Below are 22,228 nucleotides of genomic sequence, written 5' to 3'. Positions count from 1 at the left end.
CACATCCATGTGGAAGATTTGCTGTCTAGCACAAGGTAGTCTCCTTGAAAGGATACTAGCTCTTCTTAATTGGCTCAGTCATGCATAGACCTTGTATGCTTTTACCCTAAGTTTTATAGGTCTAATAATCTGTTTGCTGGCTTTTGGGACTTAAATGTCTGTTATAGTAAGGAAATCTGTTACAAATAGAGGTTTGAGTGCGGAAGAGTAAAGGTGAAAATTTGCCTTGCACTTAGACATCATTAAAAGATTTTCAAAGTATATACCAAAAGTTAAGTTTTGTAAATTGTAGGTACTTAAGTACCTAAGGTTACCTTTTTAAGGTACTAAGGGTTTGTGCATTAGGGATACTGATGAGCAAAATGTTTAGGAAGAGGATATTGAATGCTGTACTGGGATTAAAACAAATATTGAAGAATAACCTATATCCTTTCTCCAGAAACATTAATGTGTAAATTATTCTCTAATTTTTTTTTTTAAATATATAACAAATGAGAAGCATGTGTAAACAATTTTGTTGGTGTAATTGAGAAAACTCATTTCAATCACAGGAAGATATGTGATTTTTGGAAGCTCACCAACAGTGGTTTAAATGTTGATTCAGTTACTCATATTTGTTTGAGAAAGGGTGGAGTTTAAGTACAACTTATAAAAAAGAAAACCCAAAAACATTAATGCAATTAATCTCATTTCAGTATTTTTTAAATCTATTTCAATATGCATTCAAGTATTTCAGAGAAATCAGACTGAGGGTGTAGAAAGAGATGAATGCAGCAGCCATTAACTTTTAATTGTCTCTAATCTCTTGCTACTATGGCAATAAAAATAAGACTTTAAAGAAGAATATTCTATATAATGCATTATTTGGTAGGAATATTCTTAGTCAGCAAAACCATGTAAGCAGTACATTCTCTGCTTTTCCATAATTTGAGTTTGTAAGTCATATGCTTGTAATAATCTTTGTGTTTTTCTTAACTTCATTTAACAGCAGCATTGAGATATCTTTCTTAATACTACTGAAAGAGGAAATATCTTTTAGTTGTCTTCTCCTTCTTCCCCCTTCTCAACAAATTTCATGAAAAAAATTAAAAATCTGAAATGTATCTACTCTATCTTATTTTGCTATACTGTTCTGAGGTATTCTGATGATCCTGGATAAGCTGATGTGGCCTTTGGGGAGAGACACATCAAATATAGGCAGACAGCTCCTGTGTCTGGTAACAAAGACTGAGGAGGTCAAAACTATCCCAACAGGCCTGAGCAGGTCAGTCAGAGGCAAATGTTGGAAATAAGATTTGGTGGGGAGGGGAGTAAGGGGCCTGGGTCAAGTCCTGTTCAAAAAGTCAGCTTTGTCAAAAGCTTCAGTCACATTCTTACCTACAGGCAACCTCTGCTGATCCCAACTCATTAATCGAACTGGAGAGCCGTCTTGACCCTGGCTCCTTCCCTTTGAAGTGTGGTGTCCTCTGCAGCATGAGGAAATAATTTGCTGCCTGATTCAATGAGCCATCAGTAGAGCCAGCAGACCTAATGACATGTGAGAATATTAACCTCCTACCACGAAGAGCTGTGAATCTTGAGAGGCAGTCTATAATTCACCCAGCACTCCTGAGCCTTCCCTTTCTGTCTTATTCTTGCACTCACTTTCTCACTCACGGGGAGAGAGAGGAGAGATCCTCTTGTCGTAAAACTTTATTTCCTTCAGGAGTGTGAGCCTTCCGAGCTGCTTGATAATGAGTTACTTTCCTTTTGCAGTTGGATAAAATTTATACTGAAATACCAGATGTCTGTCATACATATAATAATTTCTGTTTAAATTATGACAAGGGCTACATAACTGACATCAAGGGGGTGGTAAACACAATACTTACCCAAGAAGACTATTTTGTTTCCTTATTTATTTTTCATCATCAGAGGAAAAAAGCAAAAGCAAGAGAACAAACATGCGTAACAATGCTGTTATTTTGTACAAGATGTGTTTTAGCTTTCCTCAGATGAGAGAATCTTTCTGCATCCTCTTTTTTTTTTTTTTTTTTCCTACCTAAAGGATAATACAGCCTGGCCTGGTACTGTGTGTTATATGCACACACAAGGGTGTGTTCTCACCCTTTGATTCTTAAGAAAGAAATAGATTGTTGGTATAATCCCACTGCTTTAAAAGTTAGAGCTGTTTTTTCTCTTGTTCACTCCTTTAACGTTTCCATAGATTCAGGACTTAATGCCTGCTAAACTTCAGAAAGAGGAACATTGTTATTCATGTGGCTAAATAACAAGAAAAGAAGAGCAAAAATGGCCCTGTGTGTATTTACTACTCAGCATGAAGTGATTACCAGACTGTCATATACCCATATCCAGTAAAATCTTCTGAGAGTTTTATTTTGTTTTTAATGTCTTTTTACAGTGCTGATGGGCTAAATAAGGCCAGAATGCGGAGATTATGGGTACAGATGGGGAGCAGTATCCAACACAGCAAATCCCAGACCAAAATGGCTGTTGCTGGCAACAGTCTTGTATGTGCTGGCAAGGTTTTGGTAACTGTTTTTGCTGTTACTGTACTGTCAAATTTCTCATCTTTGGTGGAAACATAGTTTGCAAAAGCAAATTATAGCAAGTGTGAACACTTATGATGGCAAAAGATGTTTCTCCACTGGCAGTGAAAGTTAGTGATGTAGTTGTGTGGCCAGAACCTTTCTGTAGTAAATTGAGCCTGAATTCTGTCTTGTTGTCATTATGGAGTTATTTTGATTCTGAGGAGTTTTTGGTAAAAGTTGTTTGTGTATGGTGTGGATCTGGGTACAGACCAAGATACCATGTGTAGGGGATAAGGGAGGGAGTGGAGACAAAGCAGGGTAGGTAGCAGAAGGAAATAATAAATAAATGGTAGTCATATGCTGATTTACAAGTACTACAGTGTCTGTGGTATGCACCTATGTAGATCCCTGTCTTTAAGTTGTTCTAAAGACATTTTTTAACATCGAGGGATTCGATATTATGTCCATTAACAATTCTCTGCTATCATGCTTGAGCAGTCTATTAGTCGTTCTCACCTCTTATAGCTGGTCACAAAGGCCAGTCCCCTTGCCTCTTTCTGCTTCATCTTTTTTATTAAGTTTATTAAAACTAGTCAGATTATACATTCTTATGGCACAGGCTGTGCTTGGTCCATTCATTATGGTTTCTTATCTTGGCAGGCAATCTGAATTGAACGGCAGCTAGTCCATTATGCACATATGAAGCCCATCACTCCTCCAGCAATGGCCAATTCATCAAACATTTATCTTTTGCCCTCTGAGCAGTGCGTCAATTTGCTTGTCAATCCTCAGCCTTGGTTGTTGTGGAAGATGGGAGAAAAATTACTTTTCTTTTCCCCCTTCCCACTGAACTCTGGTAGACGAAATGGGCTTTACTCTACTCACTCTACTCCCCCGCTGTCTGTGGAAAAAGGGGAGGGGTCAAGTTACTATCTGAATTGCAGAGTGACAGATTGATCCAAGATACAGTAAAGCTTTCATTATGGCACTGCCTTTGCACTTGAATTTGCTCATATTTCCATTATAATACTGGATTTTAGGGTTTTTTTTAAATAGGTTTTAACTTGGCACATGGAGCTGAGAGAAGCTTTTGAGAATAAACACATTACATTAGCTCTTTGTGGGGTTTTTTGTTTGCTTTTTTTTAAACAGGTAGAGTTATATTTTGTAAACCATGGCATGTTCTTTTGCTATTTTAAATCACTAATACTTCATAGAATTCTTTCAAATTCAGGAAATGGCATGGTTTCCTTTTTTTTTTTTTCTTTTAATGCCATTTGTTTTATTAGGATTGACTTCTGTGTTAAGATTGGGGGAAAAGACAAAGCAAGAGTCTTGCATCCAATTTTTACTCTTAACTCATTGCTATTCTTCATCAAACACTTCCAATAATTTTTATCAGAAGGACGTTTAAGTCTGTATTTAGGAATTTTATGGGCGTGATGCATAATTGAACTATTAGTGGTGTTTTTTCCAGAATGCCCATTGATAAGCTATGAATATATACAGTCACTTTCTCTCTGCTTGGTAATTTTTTGCACCGTTTTGCAAACTTTATTTTTTTTATATACTTGTTTGATGACTAGATGACTAAGAATCCATTTTCTGGTTCATTTTTTATTATTTTGTACTGTTTTACATGGCTTATGAAAACTGCCTTCCCATAGGCTATAGTACACTGATTGTAATTTTATTTAAATTTTAACAAAATTGTAACAGTAGTATAATATAAAATCTTGGTGTGTTTAATCCTAAGGATGTAATATAAAAACTTAAGCAAAAAGCAGCCTAACATGAAGGATAAAGTTTGAGCTGTATTAATGGGATATTCTCTTGAGTAGAGGTGCAGTAAATACACATAGTGAAATATGAGGCTTTAAGGGGTTAATTAGAAAATAAATTGAACCCCACCACAGTCAGTCTGGTTGCTAATTTCTCTCTTTTGCTTGGTTGGTTTGGTTGTTACTTCTACTGAGGGTTTTTTTTGTATTTTGGTGTGAGAGAATGGTTGACTGTAATATGTTTTTGTGAGCCCCTGAAAGCTATAATTGGGATTTGTGTTTTATTTCACCAGGTAAATAATCCACTCCTACGGGACACAGCTCTTACAGTTTTTTACCTTAATGTTGCAGTTTCTGTTAATTTCATTGCAAGACAAATAGGTTCTGTTCATCCTTCCCAAACAGATGTGCTTCACTGAGCCCCACCTGAAGGTCTGATTCACCTTCTGGGAGTGCCCATCTTTTCTTGCTGCCTGTAAGGAGTTATAAGTAACGGGGCTTCTCTTGATGGATGAAATCAATCTGCATTATTGCTTTCCAGACAATGCCATCATTTGAGGAACTGCTGCTTATTAGCAAAATCCCTCACTCAAGAAATATCAGCATTTCTATTTTATAATTGCTAGGAAAGTTTGTGAAATGTTGTGAATCTAACACCTAGAATTCAGGAGAGTTCATCTTTGTGTGTTTATTGACTCTACTTTTGTTTGTGTTTTCTTTGAAGTTTTGAGGTGAGTGGTGGCTTCTGGGGGTTTAGAAGTTTGGGCTTCTTTTTTTTAAGCAATAGAATTTGCTGTGTAAGATTTAGAACAAGACTGTAAAAGAACAAATTCTGAGTAAAATCTTCTAGTAAATAAAGATTCTGAGTTTTTGTGAACCCCCAACATTTTGATGTACTTATATAGCTCTGGTTTGAGATTGTTGTGAAAGATGTTTTCATTCCAGTCTCTATTGGTAATACAGTGTCTCACATAGCCTTGTATGTTTCAGTGTATAAGAAAAGGGGAAAATCAAGGGAATTATATTTATTTTCTTGTATGTCTTGAAATCAAGTACGATCTTTATTTGAAAAAATTCAGAAACTTATTGTAGGTTCAATTCATAACAGAAGTTTAATATTTTCTTATGGATATCTCTTTTTCACAGATATTTAATGATGCTGCTTGTTAATTTCTTTTAATTTCTCTTTTGCTGATCATATCCACTGCTGTGCCTCAAGTTTTACCCTAAGAGTTGCTTCCAGATTTTTTTATTCTTTGTTCTGTCTTGGTCCAGAAGTCATGTCAGAGCTATCCATTACATACTTCATTCTGTTTTCTTTTCGGTTCTAATATCATGCAGGAAACTGTGTAAAGTCACTAAGTGGAATGACAGAAAAAAAAAAAATAAATTACTGAATACTGTAGAGGCCATTTTTTTTTAAGCTTTGCTTGTATTTTGCCCACCTGATTTATTTTTATTTTATATATATATGTATACCTACCCATTTTTTTTATTGTGCTTTGTTTTACTTTGGTGAGGTTAAGTCAAAGGAGTAGAAGTCAGGAGGTCTGAGTGTTATTTCTTGTCTCTTAGAAAATTGCTGGAGGTCACCTTCCGTTAGTCACTTAACCTCTCTCTGCTTTACTACAAAATGGAATTTTAAGCTCAGCAGGTTTTTGAAAAGTAATTCATTAATGTTTTGCAAAAAAATGCTTTGTACTCCTTGGCTGGCAGGTGCTGGAGAAATAGAATTTGCATTTCTATTTAAATACTGAAATTATCTAGTACTAAGGTTCTCATGTTGATACTGCTCTCCTGTAATCTATTAAAACATTAAAGGCAAGGAAAAGGTATTTTAAAAAGCTCTTGTTTTGTAACAGCTCCATCTTTAACTTCTGCTAATGGCTATCTCTTGTCAACAAAGTGCAAATCAATTTCAAGGCTGAACCCAAACTCTCTCATTTGCATATTGTTAACTGCTCTCTCTTTTCCTGTTAAACAGGAGGAAAAAGTCAATTAGATATGAGGCAGCTGTCTTATTAATGAAGGGGTGGGATAAAATGTAAGGAACTCTTCTTTTGTAGCATATGCTTCTGAGCAGCTCATTTTTCTGAGCAGTTCATTTTTCTGAGCAAGGACAACTGCAGAGTACCAAGTTTTGTCTATTGCTTGCAAGGCTTCTGTTTCTTTTCATTTATAAAATCTCATGTTTTCACTGTCAAATATTACCAAAATGAAGAGTTGCTCTTTACTTTCAGTGTAACCAAATCCCTGTCAGGCCAGAAGGATCACATGAAATAGTGTGATTGACAATGACCATGCATACACGTACATAAAAAAAAAAACAACACAAAATCTCTGTCATGACATTCCTTTATGATTAAAACTTTGTTATAAACCATGGATGAATTATGAAAAAGAAAGCTGGAAGAAATATACTGATTCACCAAAGGACTTGGATAAAATGACATTTCTGAGACCTTTATATTCTAAAGGATTATTTACTGTCTACTTACAGAACATCTTAAGTGGTTTTGCAGAGGGAGTCAGTTTCCTGTTTAGCGCAGTGTTTTTGTAAGCTAATGAGGGCAAAGCGTGAGCCATAGGCAATGATGCTGTGATATTAGCTGTGACAGGGAACTTGATCATAATTATCTTAACGAGGATAGGGTTAATTACAGTGGAAACTTAAAGTTTTTTCTGTTTGAATGAGGCGGCACTGAATACGTTGTGATGTTTTGTCGGTTTGATGTGACTTTGAAAATTGCAGTGGAAATCTCTTGGCAGCACTTGCTCTCCTCTGGGAGCAGAGCGTGAGCCCTGCAGTGAGGCAAGGGAGACGGTACCTGTGGGTGAGATAATGGGCAGCTCTCATGACATTAGAGCAGGGACAGGCAACCTGCGATCCACCTTAGTGATGTTTATTAGCCTTTTGAAAGTAAGGGAAACATCTCCTTGCCACAGGCCTTCCACTGCTGGTTGCATTGTTGTGGTAAGATTGTTTGTTTCAATATTTTAACATGGGGAGACATTTTTTTATGCTGTGAACTATGAGAAAACAGCACAGATTTAGTTTTAGACTCATTCTCCTTCTTAGAGGATTTCCTTCCTTTTATACCCATCTCTTGCTTGTGCCCTTCTTCCTATGCTGTGTCTATATAAGCATTCCTCTTTTATAATGGGCTCATAAGGAAATACTTGGAGTACGTTAATATTGCTTTCTCAGTCTCATTAAAAATAAAAATTACAGTATTTCATACTGATTTCTGTCTCAGATTCTCAAAAATGTTTTCTCCATACCAATTTATAATTGCAATCCTTTCTTATCCCCCATCTGCAGATGACAAAATTGAGGCTCATGGAAGTTATGGGACTTGCTGAATTTTGTACCATAAAACCAATTGTGTGGATTGTACTTAAAAGTTTTACACTTTGGAATACAACTGCTGGGCAATATTTCCTAAGATACTATGATGGTAAAGACTTGCATAGAATTTATTAGGTAGCAACACTGAATGTTGGCAAACACATTATTTCCTTTTTTGCTTCTTTGCCGTGTCTTACCATTTTTTGTTTTGGTGCTGTTTTTTTCTTCTGTTCAATACGAAAAAAAATAATAATTCTGTGAACAGCAAGACAACACATAGCTTTAAATTTATATTAATGGCTACACTCTCTCTCTGTATTGTGGCAACCCCTCCCATCTCCCTGGACTCTGAATTTAGGTGATTAAATCACCAAGTGCACACTACTCTGATGACATGAAAACAGCAATTATAAGCAACCCCCTGTGTAACATGGCTCCTTTTTAACTGAGCAGCTAATAACATTACATGGCAAAAATTATCAAAACCAGACAGGTGTAAGGAGATTTGCGCACAATTTTCTCTGCCTATCTATGAAACTAGTACCCTTGTGTTCAGCCCAGGGTTGTGAAAGAAAGACTGTTTCAATAGGCAACTCCCTCTAGTGTTCCAAGGCCTTTTGTCCCACTTCATGGCTTGTCATTTTGTTTTATGCCTCCCCTGCAGCAGTTTTGGATGTGCGCTTTCTTCTCCTTGCCAGTTGCCAACCATTTGCTGATTCTCATGATAAGAGTATTATATTTGCATAACATAACTCAGGAACAATGTGTATTTTGATGCTGACACTGACCAGAGCCCAGGCAGTGTTTTTTCACAAAGGACCTATTAACATCCCATAAGGCTCTGTGGTGCTGACAAGGAGGTGGCCTTCTCTGAACTCTTTTGGCAAGTCAAAGTCATACATTGAAATGTGAGGTTTGGAAATAATCCACTATTTATATAATAAAGAGTATTTAAGAGGAATTTGCTAAACTAGGTTTGTCAAACTGAAATGAAAACTCATAACAGCTTGATAAACTCACTGCTACTTCCTCTGAGTTTTTTTGCCTTTTAAAGGTACTTGGAGGAAAGCACTGTCCAAGATGTTTGCTGTTTTCTCCTCGAATCTTGACTTTGGCAAAGCAAGTCTATTGTGACCTTTTGCTGAAATAGCTAGCTCAATGCAGCATGCTAGCACAGCTTTTAATGGTGGACAGTTTATGTAGGCTGAATTGAGGCTTTTTTTCCCAAAACTGTTGGTTAAAGGCACATGCAAAACATGTGATTGTTACTGCAGTGATTATTTCAGTAAAATGTTTATAATAGCGGCCTTTTATTTTTTCAGCTTTAGAAACTGCATTTTTTCAGTGTATCAATGCACTGTAATGATATAGATATGCCATCGGGTGTAGGCGGCAAATTTTCTTCAGGTCCAGCTGAGTATCAAAATGGTGTTAGTGACAGTTGTACCTCCCTTTCAGTTCAAGAGACTCTGGAGTCCTTGGACTGAAACACACCTTTGCAGCATTGCACAAATGTTACTTATTCATAGTTTAGTGTGTGAAGGTCACACACTTGATTTCTTTGGGTTTCCTGAGCCGTCTAAGTGTGAACTATAAGTGGTCTGTAAGTTCTTGCTACAAAAGCAGTACCTTGTTCTTGTTGCACAGATGAATGTTAAATTGTCATTTCTAATAATACTTGTGTTTTTCTCCAGTAATTGTATTTGTGGAACATTCTAAAAGGGACCTTGGCTGTCTTTTGATCTTTGCCAAAAAACTGGGGTGAGGGTGAGGAAATCCCCTCAGTATAAATGTCATTGGGAACTGAATAAATAGTATAACCTGCATCTCCCTTATTCATCACATTTTACAAAACAGCCAGGAGATACAGTGATGATCTTCCCACCAGTAGGCATAGTAGATCAGCTGTCAAGTCATGCAATCTCAGCATATCTTTAGGTGTCTGGTAGGTGACTGAGCTGTGAATTCATGTCTGTGCGTGTGCTTTGTATATTGTGTGTCTTAGCTGATTAAGTTGTTAGGTTGCAGTTGATTAGGATTTTTTTACTGTTGGAATGAGCAAACATTTGGAATAGATGCCTTAACAAGGTACTGAAATGTTCTTAGTTTTGTTTGTGTGGTTGGTTGGTTTTTTTGTACTTTGCTATGAGAGGAATGAATGCTTCCAGAACCTTGTTTATTTACAAGTCACCATCTTCACCACCGTGTTGTCAAATGCTCCTTTTAAAAGCTGCTCTCTGCAGTGTGACCTGTGGCTTGACAATGGGACAGTAAGTTCCAAGAAGAAAGCAAACGCCTTTTCTGTCTGGTGTAATTCTGCATTTTATTTTGTAGAGAACATTTTATTTTGTTTGCAGGAACTCAAGAATCTAATTAAGAGGTTAATAAAAAACGGGGGGGAAAATCCCTTCTACATTTCCTACTATTGCATGTAAGGTAACTACTAAGAAATGATACTTGAAGTTGTATTTATTATTGTTAGCAGGGTATGATATTTCTTGGCAGAAATGATGGATGACAACTTAAATTTGTGTCCAGGGAATGAAGGTGAACTGTGACAGAGTTATTTATCTTGGGAATGGAGGTTAGGGTCAGGCGAGGCTGGGTGCCTGAAGGCACAAGACATTGACAAATTCATCCTGCAGGCCCCATATCTGAAGCCTTTTGTTTTGGATCCTGGCTACTCACTAAGTGACCCGCATCCTTCATCCTGCCAGCATGTGAAGGATGTGTTGCAGTGCCAGCACTCCCCTTGCCACTAATGCTTGTCATTCACTCTTCTGACAGGCCCAAACCAAAACTATTCCCACTCCTGAAAGGGAAGGTTAAAATATTTATTTCAGCTCATAATGGCCTCCCTGATTTAGTGGAGTATCATTTTTCCTGTTGCCTTTTGTCGTTTGCAGGTCACTAGAAGGACTGAAAACATTCAGTTACTTGGAAGAACTGATCTTGGACAACAATCTACTCGGAAATGACCTTCTGTTACCCAGGTTACCCCACCTCCATACCTTAACGCTCAACAAGAACCAAATATCCTTTCAAAGAAATACCTGCAAAATGTCAAATGAGTTTTATGTGTCAGCCAAATTAAAGTATGTGAAATATAGTTCATGTGCAGACAAAGCATTCTCTCGTTTGGCACCTGGAATACTTCATAGTAATTTATTACAGGTCATTCATAAATGAAATGCACCATTATATCTTCCTGTTGCTCCATTTTAGTGAGAGATCTAAGTTATGGCTCTGAAGAAATCTTTCTAATAGATAAAATAGAGAAAGAAAATAATGTCAGTGCTACCCGTGTGCAGCAGTTCCTGTGCTAGCTTGGGGTTCTGTTGCAGGCTGACCTCTAGTGGAATAGAGCGTGCAGTGAAACGGGATTAGGTTTTAATACTTTAAATAGCTCTTAAAGCGTTAAAGTAAGATAAAATTAATTAAACCCACACAATATTCTTAATTATTTTCTCTACTTTCATCAAACTGGTAATACGCGCAATTGGGTAGCTTCTGTGCAACTGCAGCTGTAAAAGCATGTCACTCTTTTCTGGTATTCCAGTTCAGTATTAATTCACATAAAATACTTTCCAGATCAAGGTCTTAATACAGTAAAGTCGTTTGATGTATGATTAAGTCCAGTTGTAACCAATCAGTCACTTCTCAATATGCCTAAAGTTAATGCCTATTTCTGTTTATTAAGAATAAATATTTCAACATTTGTCTAAATAATCTGCTGAATCAGAGCCCCCTAGTCTGTAGGCTTACAGATATTGATCTATAAAAACGAATTATCTGCAAAGTCTGTGGGCGTAGACTTGATTATTCCATAATTTTCCCATACTTTGACCCATCTGGAGGTTTGAAGATGTGTAATAGGTGATTTTGAAGAAGTGAGGGGTGGTCAAGCTGTGGCCAAAAGGCCAACTGAGGCCTGCAGAGTCTTAGAGCACAGCCTGCTAAAGCCCTGGCCTTGTAATTGCAGCGTGAGGACAAGACTGCTCAACTGCAGGCTTTTATTACAGACAATGTAAACAGAGAGCAATTTACCTCCTACTAAAGCAAAATCCTCCCACTGAGGGGAATAAAAATAACTGCAGATTCTACGATTTCTGCACTTATTTTTGACTCTATAAATAAATAAAAATCAGCAGAGTAACTTTCTTTCTCAGAGCTGTGGAAATTTGCCAAGAGTGTCTCTTGAACAGTAACAATCATTACTGTACTAGGTATTAGGCTAGATTTATGGTTAATGCAGGGTATTGTGGGTTGGATTTGAGTAACTGGTTTTATTGTTTTGTTGTTTGCTGCCATGGTAAAATCTGAATTTGTGAAGAATATACAAGAACATTTTTGGTGATGCCACTTACAAACCATGAAGTGTAGCTTTGGCCATAAGAACAAAAAGCACGTAAGTACATTTGTCTTATGGGTGGCAGTCCAGGAGGAGTTTTGCACTTACCAAAGAGAGGGCAGACGTATTGAATATTGACTCAGTGAACAAAACCAGAGGGAAAAAAATTATCCTGTCAGTAGTAATCTTTAAAGAGTTTCTGCTGGTCTCACAGACAGACTAAAATAGTATTGTCAAGTGAGTAAGCTCTCAAAGCCAATGATAACACGATAAGAAGGATTTTATCTGTCCTGGGATTGTTTTAATTCAATCTAAAAACTATGAAGTTGGAGCTTTGAGAGTGTTGAACTACCGAGGTTATAGAAATAATAGATGCATTTTGTAGCGTGCTACAAATAATTTAATAGAGGAATTTCAGAAATACTTCTGAAACACCTATTGTATACAAACAAACTGTCCAGAGAAGAAAAACTAACTGCTGTCCATCATTAACATCCTGAGCCCTAGGGAGCAGTGATCTTTTGTAGGGGGGATACATGAGTCTGCAGAAACACAGAGACCTTCCAGATTCCTCTCCTCAGTGTTAATGTTGTGTTTGAAAAAAGGTCTTATTTGAACTTGAATCACTTCTTTTAATGAATTATTTCTCTATAGAATTCTTTGAAAAATGTTAAGAAAAAAATGTACATTTAATAGAATAATGAAATACATTTCAGGAAAGATTGTTCAGTATATGACAGTAGCGCTGCATAAAGGACACAAGTGAGCAAAGAATACTGATCTGAAATAAAACTTCAATAGTTGGAATATTGCAATGTATACATAAATATGTACAGAGAGAGAGTGAGAGAGAGATGAAAATAAACAAAAAGCCAAACTGACCCCTTTGAAAATTGGAATAGCATGTAAACTTTAGAACACATATGAGAGCTTTCCTGAGTATCTCTTAATATAAATGTACTCTTCTCTCCTTTTATTCTGGCTTCATTTTGATCCATATCCTGTTTTGATAGCTCTAAGTGCTTTCTACTCCTTTTGCATGGTTCACTTATTATGTGGCATTGTATGTGTGAATAACATTTGGGCCCTTCTAACATAATGTCTGGATACTGTATAAATTTGAAAGCTTATCACTAAATCGGGCGAAGACTTAGAACAATCACCTGTTTTTTTTTCTTCTGGTTGCGTATTTCAGTTACAGTCAGGCCACTAGCAATCTTTCTGGAGAAGTGGAAGAACCAAATTAAAATATTGCAATCAAAAAAAATGTGTTATCACTCAACTTTTCTATAATGTATAAGCTGTTTAAAATCTTCTGAAATGCAGTCTGTATAATGGAAATACCTAAAGGAGAGTCATCAACACTGTGCAGTGTTGGATTATGTGTATAACATACTTTATTTCATGTATATAGTGTGGTTATTTTTTTAAAAAGTCTGATTTACTTTGGGAAACATATCTTAGTTTCTTTCTTGCACACAGTGGACAGCAGAAAGCAGCACAGATCAGGATGGATGGGGGTAGATGGGAAGTTGCTTTTGGAGGAGGACCGATAACTGCAGGCACCTATGCTTGTAATGGGAAGCCTCATTTCTCCTTTTGAGTGTGTTGACTAAATACTGTAAATCAATCAGGAAAGTTCTAAATAGATTTATCTATTTCTCTGTGGGTGTTATAGCAGTGTGAGGTTTCGTGGCTTTTCACTGTGCTGGTCTTGACCAGCAGTATGGGACAATATAGTACAGACATATCAATTTCCTTTACATTTCAAACTTTATATTATTTGTCAAAACTACTCAGATGGGAATTTTTAAAATTTGACAAAGTATTAAAAGATAGTTTGCCCTATATATATATATAAATATATATATATAAATTATATATATATATATATATATATATATATATATACACATGCCTGTATGCTGAAAATTTGGTGTTCATAGCCTCACTTCTGAACAGACAAGTCTGATAATGAGCCAGATCTGTGATTCTTTGTAGTAATAAATACTCTATTTATTTACTCAGTCCACTAAGCTGGTCATACATTTAACACACATTCTATACACTTTTGAGAAACTAGTACTAAAATTTCTTGAGAAGGTGCTGAATATAGATGTAGAATGCAGAGAGGGCCATGAGGATGATGAAGGACTTGAGAGGAGGCCAAATGAGGAGCAGCTGAGGTGCCTTGGTCAGTTCAGCCTGGAGGAGACTGAGGGGAGAGCTCAGTGCAGTGACAGCTTCCCTGTGAGGGGAAGAGGAGGGGCAGGCACTGATCTCTGCTCTGGGGTGACAGTGACAGGACTGAGGGGATGGCCTGAAGCTGAGGCAGGGAGGTTTAGGTTGGATATCAGCAAAAGGCTCTTCACCAGAGGGTGTTTGGGCACCAGCCTGACAGAGCTCACAGAGCAATTGGTCAGTGCTCTCAGACACAGGGTGTTACTCTTGGGGATGTTCTGTGAAGGGCCAGGAGTTCAACTTAGTCATCCTGATGGGTCCCTTCCAACTCAGCACATTCTGTGATTTTATAATTGAATCTAGGTCTAGGTTTTGAATGGTTTAGGGAAAAAACAAAATATTTCATACCATAGACTGGGAAATCTAGAACCAGACAGAATGTCCATAATGGTATGTACATTTCTTATGGCAAGAGGAGTTATCAGTGTAATTCAGATTTAGGTATTATATGTTCTTGAGCCTTTGAAAGCAGCATGTATTAAATACCTCAACTGTACAACATACCAGTAAATACTTCTGGTATAATTTGTCTTCACACAGGTCTTATAATAATCTCTAATAGTTACAGATTTGCTTAACCCCAAAACTATAGATTGTAATTTATTTTGCCTCTGCACCTGTTCCTACATTGTCCTTAAGTGCCTGAAGGCACAGAAGTTCCAGAATCTCATTATATTAAGTGCTGAAAACTTGATGTTTAGATTGAGTGACTACATTAAAGACACAAACTGCCTGCTATGATACATGGAGACAATTTCCCCATTCCTTCTAAACAGACAACTGAAGTGGTACAGAACTCTTCCTGTGTAGGTTTCTGAGCTCTCCACACCACAGCTGCGGATTTAGTGAAATCTGCGTGGCTTGTTAGAGAACTGCTGTACCTAATGAGCCAATAATCTTTCTTCTAGAATAAAGAGTACCTGAAGTAAAAATAAAGTCATGTGAATGCCATCACGGAAGAGAGAAGTAGTCTTCCATACATCTATGGAAGAGAGAAGTAGTCCACAGTCCAGGTGATTCCTTATGCTGTTCTGCAGCAGTGCTTGCAGGAGTTGAACTGCAGATATCAGAACTTTTTTAAAAATTGTGAACTGCTACTTTATTTTTGTCTTTGTGATGCCTTGTTGCTTAATAACATTGAAATGTGGTCTTCAAATCTGCAGCCTTGGAACCATGGGGATACTAAAATGCCTTTAAAAGCACTGGCAACTCCAGCTACATAAAGAAAACTAATGCTGCTCCAGTAGGCAGAATGGGATTTTTTTCCCCATATATTCAGTATTCAGGAACCTCTCCATGAGATATATGGACTTAGTTAATTACAATCCACTCTGCACCTTTTTTTCTTTGAGCAAAGTGGTTTCAAAGTCAGTGAACAAGGCCTTATCTCAAGGTCCTATCTCCCTACCAGATAGGGTTCAAGCCAGAATGTGGCATACAAATGACTGTGTGTGACATCCTATTGCACACAGAGAAGAGGGAGATGTATACTTGCATATTGCAAGCTATTTCTGTGGTTATCCAACCTTGAAGACCTAGCACATTCTAATGGAAAAGCGTTCAGGTGGCAAAGATCTTTTCATACTGCATTCAGAGGAGAATTGGTAACTTCTGATTCAAGGCTATTTGTGTGTGGAACAGCTTGTGATTGCTACATCATGTTTCTGATAAATTTAATTGAAGCAAATGTTTCAGCTGGGAGTAAATATAGATACCTTACTCATTTATGACTCTGGCATAAGTGTTATTCAGCTGTTTTAATGTTAGGTCAATTGCAGCAACTGCATGACAGATGATTAGTTGGCAGAAAACTTCTGAATGACAGTTTTGGGTCTTTCTATGTGATGATCTGGAAATCTGCATGATATTCCTGATATTCTCATGTACGTATTTCATAAATATTTTGAATGTATGTTGATTGCTCTTTACTGTGTCTCTTTGCTTCCAAGAACTTCCAAAAGCTGCAGTCAATGAAGTTCATTAACATGGAAAGCTTTCCTGCAACTCTTTTGGGGAAGTGGAATGACTTTTTGAAATATAAGGGTGGAGCAACTTGGAAAGCACTGAGAGAGAGAACATGAGTGGTTACTTTTCTGTATTTGAGTATGTGACTAGTAAAAAGAATTTCTGGCAGACAAAAAGTCCCAGTTTTTCCTGAGAACAAGCCTGAATATGGCTATACCAAGGATGCTGGTAAGGAAGGAGGAAATGCTATGGTGTTTGGAGGTGGCCAGCATTAGTGCTCAGTATGTAAAGCAGCTGACCCTTCTATTAGTCTCCAAAAAGGATTCATGCAGTGTTTCTGCCCTGGAGATATGCAGAAAAGACATTGATAAAGAGACTCTTGAGAATACAGAAGTCTGGAATAGAGGAACTCGTGAGACATCATGCAGTAGTTTCTGTGTGAATCCACTCAAACCCTTAGAAGTGTAACAGAATTTTCTTTTACTATGCTTGCCGTCAAAAGACACATCTTAGCATCAAAATGTCTCTCCCTGCTTTTGAGGTTCTCCTAAAATTGACTAAGTCAAGTGGCACTATCCACTCAGAGTTTACAACTTTGTCCTTGCACAAATGTAATATTCCCTGGGAACAAATCTTTGAATGGTATGAAAGGGGATGACTAGTCCTGACTAGGCACTAAAATTCCAGTCCAGGCTACAGGATTTTCTGCAAAACAAATGAAAATGCTACAAGCTTGCACAGACAGTTAGTTCTTAGCCAGAGAAAGAATATACATCATTTGCTTTGGGCTTTTGCTTGTTCTTTCTGCCTTTGAGAGAACCTCAAAAACAGTGGTTTTGAGTATGAGAGAGAAAACAGACAAGTCAGAACCTGCCTATTTGTATGATATTTTTTGTTCCATGAAACTTGCAAGAAATTGTATTGCTCTGCAGCTAAACTGACCCATCACAGTACTGTAATTTTCCAAATAATTCTATTACTACTGTCTCAGTGCTGCTGGCAGCATTTGTCTTTCTGAACAGAAAATTTGGTGATGGGGTTCTGTATGCTTGTGTGTATGTCTGCTTTGAACTGACTAAATATGCACATGTGGTATGCACATAGTAATGGTCTGAAGTGGCTTAAAAAAGTTAATCTGTGAGAAATACCCAGTTCTTTTAAATGTTTCCCTAATTTAAAACTAGAAAGAGTGCATGGAATAAGTATAATCCTTTGGTGCAGATGAAATTTTAAAGTATGTCCAGTGTGTTTGTATTAATTGTTCCTGGAGACCAAGTTACATTTTTGGAGGGAACCATTGTTGTAGAATTCCTGAGAATATTCTAGCTTGTAACTGTAGAGCTGATGATTTTAAAATTTTAATTGTTACAATTTTTTTCTTTGTTTTGTGTCTGTTAGAAAGATAGGTATTAATAGATTGGTAATGATTGCACTTGAATTAGGAGATGGATTACTACACTAAGGCTTTTTAATTATCACCACAGCAATACTTTAAACCATTTTTCAAACAGTAGACTGTAGTGTGTTGGCATCACTGTTACATATTTACCTGGTGATCAGTGACACTGACTTTAGACAGATTAGCTCAGAGCTATTTTTACAGAGCTCTAAATAAATAAATACATTTTCATTAGGACTGTCCATGGATTTAATTGTGGGTTTTCTCTTTTGGAGAGAATGGAGCTGAAATTGGTCTCAGAAGTGGCACAGCAGGATTTTGCAGCTCTTTGGCTCTGATTGAACCAATATGGCACTCCTTGGATTGCAACAATAAACCATAAAAAGGAAGCTGGCAATAAAATTTCAGACTTGCTTTGATTTTCTCTCTCCATATTTTCCTAGCATTGTTTTGGAAAGACACAGTGCTTTTGGTGGCATCATATAGTTCTAGTATTGTGATTTAAGTAAGTATTTGACATGTTAATTAACTAAACACTACACTAGAAGTGCACCATGACTTATGAGTCATCTCTGAGAAATACTTAATCATGAAAATTTTAACAGGATATAATTTATTTTTTTTCCTACACGCTTTGTAAAAAATAACTGTGGTGTTATTGGTAAAAAATAACTATGGGGCTTCGTGGAAAAATCAATCTGTACCTTGCATTTTGCTTTTAAGAGGGATAAGAAAAGATACCCAAGTCCTAAAGAACAGAAAAAATAATTATTTATTTAAAAATTATATATTTATTTATTAATTAATAATTATTTATTTTATTTATGATATAACTGCTGATTCTCTTGCATGAGATACTTTTTAGGGGGTGTTTTTGCATCTGAAAATAAAGGTTAGGGTTTAGATATGAGGCATTAGAATCTAGACACTAGCTTCCAAATTTGGGAGATTTAGATTTTTGGAATGCAGATTATAAACTCCTGTTATTAACCTGAAATTCTTGGTGACTATGGTATCTCTCCCTTTTGCTTTCCATAGAATTTTGAGGTGTAGTCTTACACTCTTTGCATATCTAAGCTGTCATTGCTCTTCTTTACATTTTTTAAATACATTTTGATATTTGCCTTGAAGGCTGCATTTTCAGATGGGAGTTAGAATACATGTCAGGCTCCACATTCAGCAAACTTCTGGGGAGAGCAGATTCTACACACGAAATAGTTCTGCTGAATTAAGAAGCAAAAGTCCTGCATGTTTACTTCATCAAAGAAGCAAAAAATTTGAATGAGTTGTTATTTTTAATTGTTGTTGGGGCGTTATTTTTATGTTGTTTTTTTTCCCCTTTGGATAGGAAATGACCAGATACAATCAAAGCCTTGCAACAGCTAACCTCCTGTGTATGATTGCTGTTATGGCAATAACTGTCCTTTGTAACAATAAACTATTTCTTTCAGGGAGCCTTTTTGCGACTTAAGCAATCCTGCGAGAAATTAAGTGTTTCTCCTGGCTGAGGGAGGGTGCCAGGTCCAAGCACTTCACCAACAGCCTTTGGAAACTTTTAAAAAGCCTTTTCCACACTTGAACATGTGTGGAAAAAGAGTTTGTGAGTTTCCCATCACAGTCACATACTTCCTGAAAAAGCCATGAAAAGTTTATGTGTGAGCTTAAGCTCCAGGTATGAAAACGAGCACCAAGTTTTGATTGGTAATTCGTCCTAGGTCACAAATCATATGGTGCTACAAAAAGATAATTTTTTCTTAGGGTTTGGTAGATTAATTACTGGTATAAAGTGTTCTCTAATGTGGCTTTGCCAAATTAAAAGTTAGCATTCCTACCTTTTCAATGAATTCATAAAACTTATTTCAAACCCTCATTTTCCTCACTCATGCAAAATATTTAAGTATAACTCTTTAGATGTTATGGGACAGAACACTAAGTGCAGATGCATTGATTTTAGTATATTAGAATCGGTAATTGTTGTCATGATCTTCATGTGTGTTTGGGAATAAACTAAAATTTCAGGCTTACAAAAGGAAGACCACATTTTGAACAATGAAGCTGTTTTCTCCATTCTCTATTGCTTCTGTTGCCCTTAAGATATTGGGGTGAAGAAATAAAGTAAATTCCATCAGCTAAAAATAACAAAGATAACAGAAACACATAAATCAAGTATAAATAATAGCATCAAAAGTGAAGTGAGGATTTAAAACAATAGTTTGTCTCTAACAGCAGGAGGGAATAAAAACAAAGCAATGAAATGTCCTTTAATGGTTTTGAATTATTATTACTCTCATCCAAGCCAGATGATTTTTAAATACTGGAAAATTTTCATGTTTTTTTAGAATCACACCAATATATGTGTATGTAAATTGAAGTAAATTAGAATGAATGGTTCAGGTTTTAGAGACTGTCATACTAGGCTGTAACAAAATAATTATTTGATCAATTAACAAATTGAGGTGCAAATGATTGAAAATTGTTGGTAGGCTTAATCCTAATGTGATTTGCAGTATTACAGTGGTTAAAGACAGTTTAACCTTTGTTTGCTTGTTTGTTTCATTCAGGTTTACAATAATATATGTGTTTGTGTGTATTTCTCATTTATGTTCCGAGAAATACAGTTAAGTTAAAAAGCCTCATGAACTTCAAAATATAGGGCTCTTTTAATGAAAAATTTTATGCTTTACAAGACTTTAAAGTTTCATATATAAAGTATTTGTAACACTGAAGTCTTTAAGTTGTACTTAGTAAAGCATTAATTGGCATATCCTAATTGAGTGGTTACAAATGTGTTGCTGTGACACTCAAAGCGTTTATATGCTGGGAGTGAACCTGGGTTGTTGTGGTTTGACTTTTTTCTTTTGCTTTTTTTTAAACTCATTTTCCAGTGGACTGAATATATTAGTGATGAATGTGCTGTGAAACTAACTGTTTGTTTCCATGCTGGAAAAGTTTCATGGCTCCAGCAATTGCTAGCCATTTTACCACACAGCATCCATCATTTTGTCAAAGTTTTAATGTTTTGTAGTGAACCACCTAGGAAAAAAAGGAGGAGAAAAGAATGACAAAACAGCCCAATTCTTTCATTCCATGCCAAAAAACTGACTGAAGTTTATCCCTGTTTGCCCTTGGAACAATTAATGTGACGTTTTCCTGAGTGCCGTACTAAATTTGATTGTCAGTTATTGAAATGTATGTTTAAATCAGCAGTGATGCAACTCTAAATGTTTTTTTCATTAATGTCTTTGAATCCTTAACCCACTACCTTTGACACATAACAGAATTAGAAAGCCTTTTGGACCATTTGGCTGAAGTTGTGCCCTCACTACAGTATCTCAGTTTGCTTGGAAACATTGCTTGCCCAAATGAACTGGTCTGCAAAGAAAAGGATGAAGATGACTACCAGAGATACAGGTTAGTGTTTTCACTTGTAAATGTGATAAGGCATGAAAGTCGTGTTTTACTGCTGGAAAAATACTAAACTAAAATCAACCCAGAGTCTCAAAGAAACATCTACTCTGTTCTGAAAGCAGTGTAACGTTCTGCCATGAAACACCTGAGAATCTGAGCAGCCCCATTTTGGTGAGATCACCCTCAGGAAGTCTGTTTCAAGAAACATTTCAGTGCTGTATAGCACATGTCTGAGCTGAGCAGGTGTGCACAGGATTTCCTGCATGTGACTATTCATACACCCCCACTCAAGGCATTTCCTTCTTTAAGGCCAAGATAAGGCAAGGTCTACGTACACTAAGGGTGACAGGCAATAAAAAAAAGAAAGAAAAAGTCACTCCACTGAGATAGCCAGTTGCCATGTCTTCTCTTCTCTTCTCTTCTCTTCTCTTCTCTTCTCTTCTCTTCTCTTCTCTTCTCTTCTCTTCTCTTCTCTTCTCTTCTCTTCTCTTCTCTTCTCTTCTCTTCTCTTCTCTTCTCTTCTCTTCTCTTCTCTTCTCTTCTCTTCTCTTCTCTTCTCTTCTCTTCTCTTCTCTTCTCTTCTCTTCTCTTCTCTTCTTCCTCTTCCTCTTCCTCTTCCTCTTCCTCTTCCTCTTCCTCTTCCTCTTCCTCTTCCTCTTCCTCTTCCTCTTCCTCTTCCTCTTCCTCTTCCTCTTCCTCTTCCTCTTCCTCTTCCTCTTCCTCTTCCTCTTCCTCTTCCTCTTCCTCTTCCTCTTCCTCTTCCTCTTCCTCTTCCTCTTCTTCTTCTTCTTCTCTTCATGTTTGATATGGTGCTAAGTTGCTTCTACTGTAATTATCAAGGCACAATTAACACAGAATAAATGACTCCTCTTATATTTTGGTGCTTTACTCAGAGCAGTACATTCTAAAAAAAAAAAACCCAGTCTTTATAATGTAATGTCAATCAGCTAGATTACACAAGAGGTCATCTGAAATTTAATATAGAGGCTTGATAAAATAGTATAAGTCCAACTGAAATGTTGCTAAAAGTGGCAAGGATTATTAAAAAAAACCCAAAAACAGAAAGAGTTGTGACTGATGATGATTATGAGTATAGATCCACAACTTTTCCCCAACTTATGGAATGTCTGCTAACTGACATAATTTTCAGAGCTATAACCTTAAGAGAGGTGAGACATTGATTATACAGGAAAAAAAAAAAAG

At 36.7% G+C, this 22,228-nt stretch overlaps 1 protein-coding gene across 1 annotated transcript in view; it reads left to right on the top strand.

The window, feature by feature from the left end:
- Positions 1-22,228, top strand: part of LRMDA (leucine rich melanocyte differentiation associated) — a 616,838-nt gene that overhangs the window by 335,358 nt on the left and 259,252 nt on the right. The window contains exons 3-4 of the mRNA XM_005520506.3: positions 10,568-10,694; positions 20,889-21,028. Coding sequence (XP_005520563.1) covers positions 10,568-10,694; positions 20,889-21,028 — 267 coding nt within the window. The remainder of the gene's footprint in view (positions 1-10,567; positions 10,695-20,888; positions 21,029-22,228) is intronic.

The sequence above is a fragment of the Pseudopodoces humilis genome, chromosome 9, assembly GCF_049639895.1.
Source record: "Pseudopodoces humilis isolate 2021_Gansu_Grassland_sample_001 chromosome 9, ASM4963989v1, whole genome shotgun sequence".
NCBI classification, from domain to species: Eukaryota; Metazoa; Chordata; class Aves; order Passeriformes; family Paridae; genus Pseudopodoces; species Pseudopodoces humilis.
Note: the sequence above shows the minus strand (reverse complement) of the source record. Positions and strands in the feature narration are given on the sequence as shown.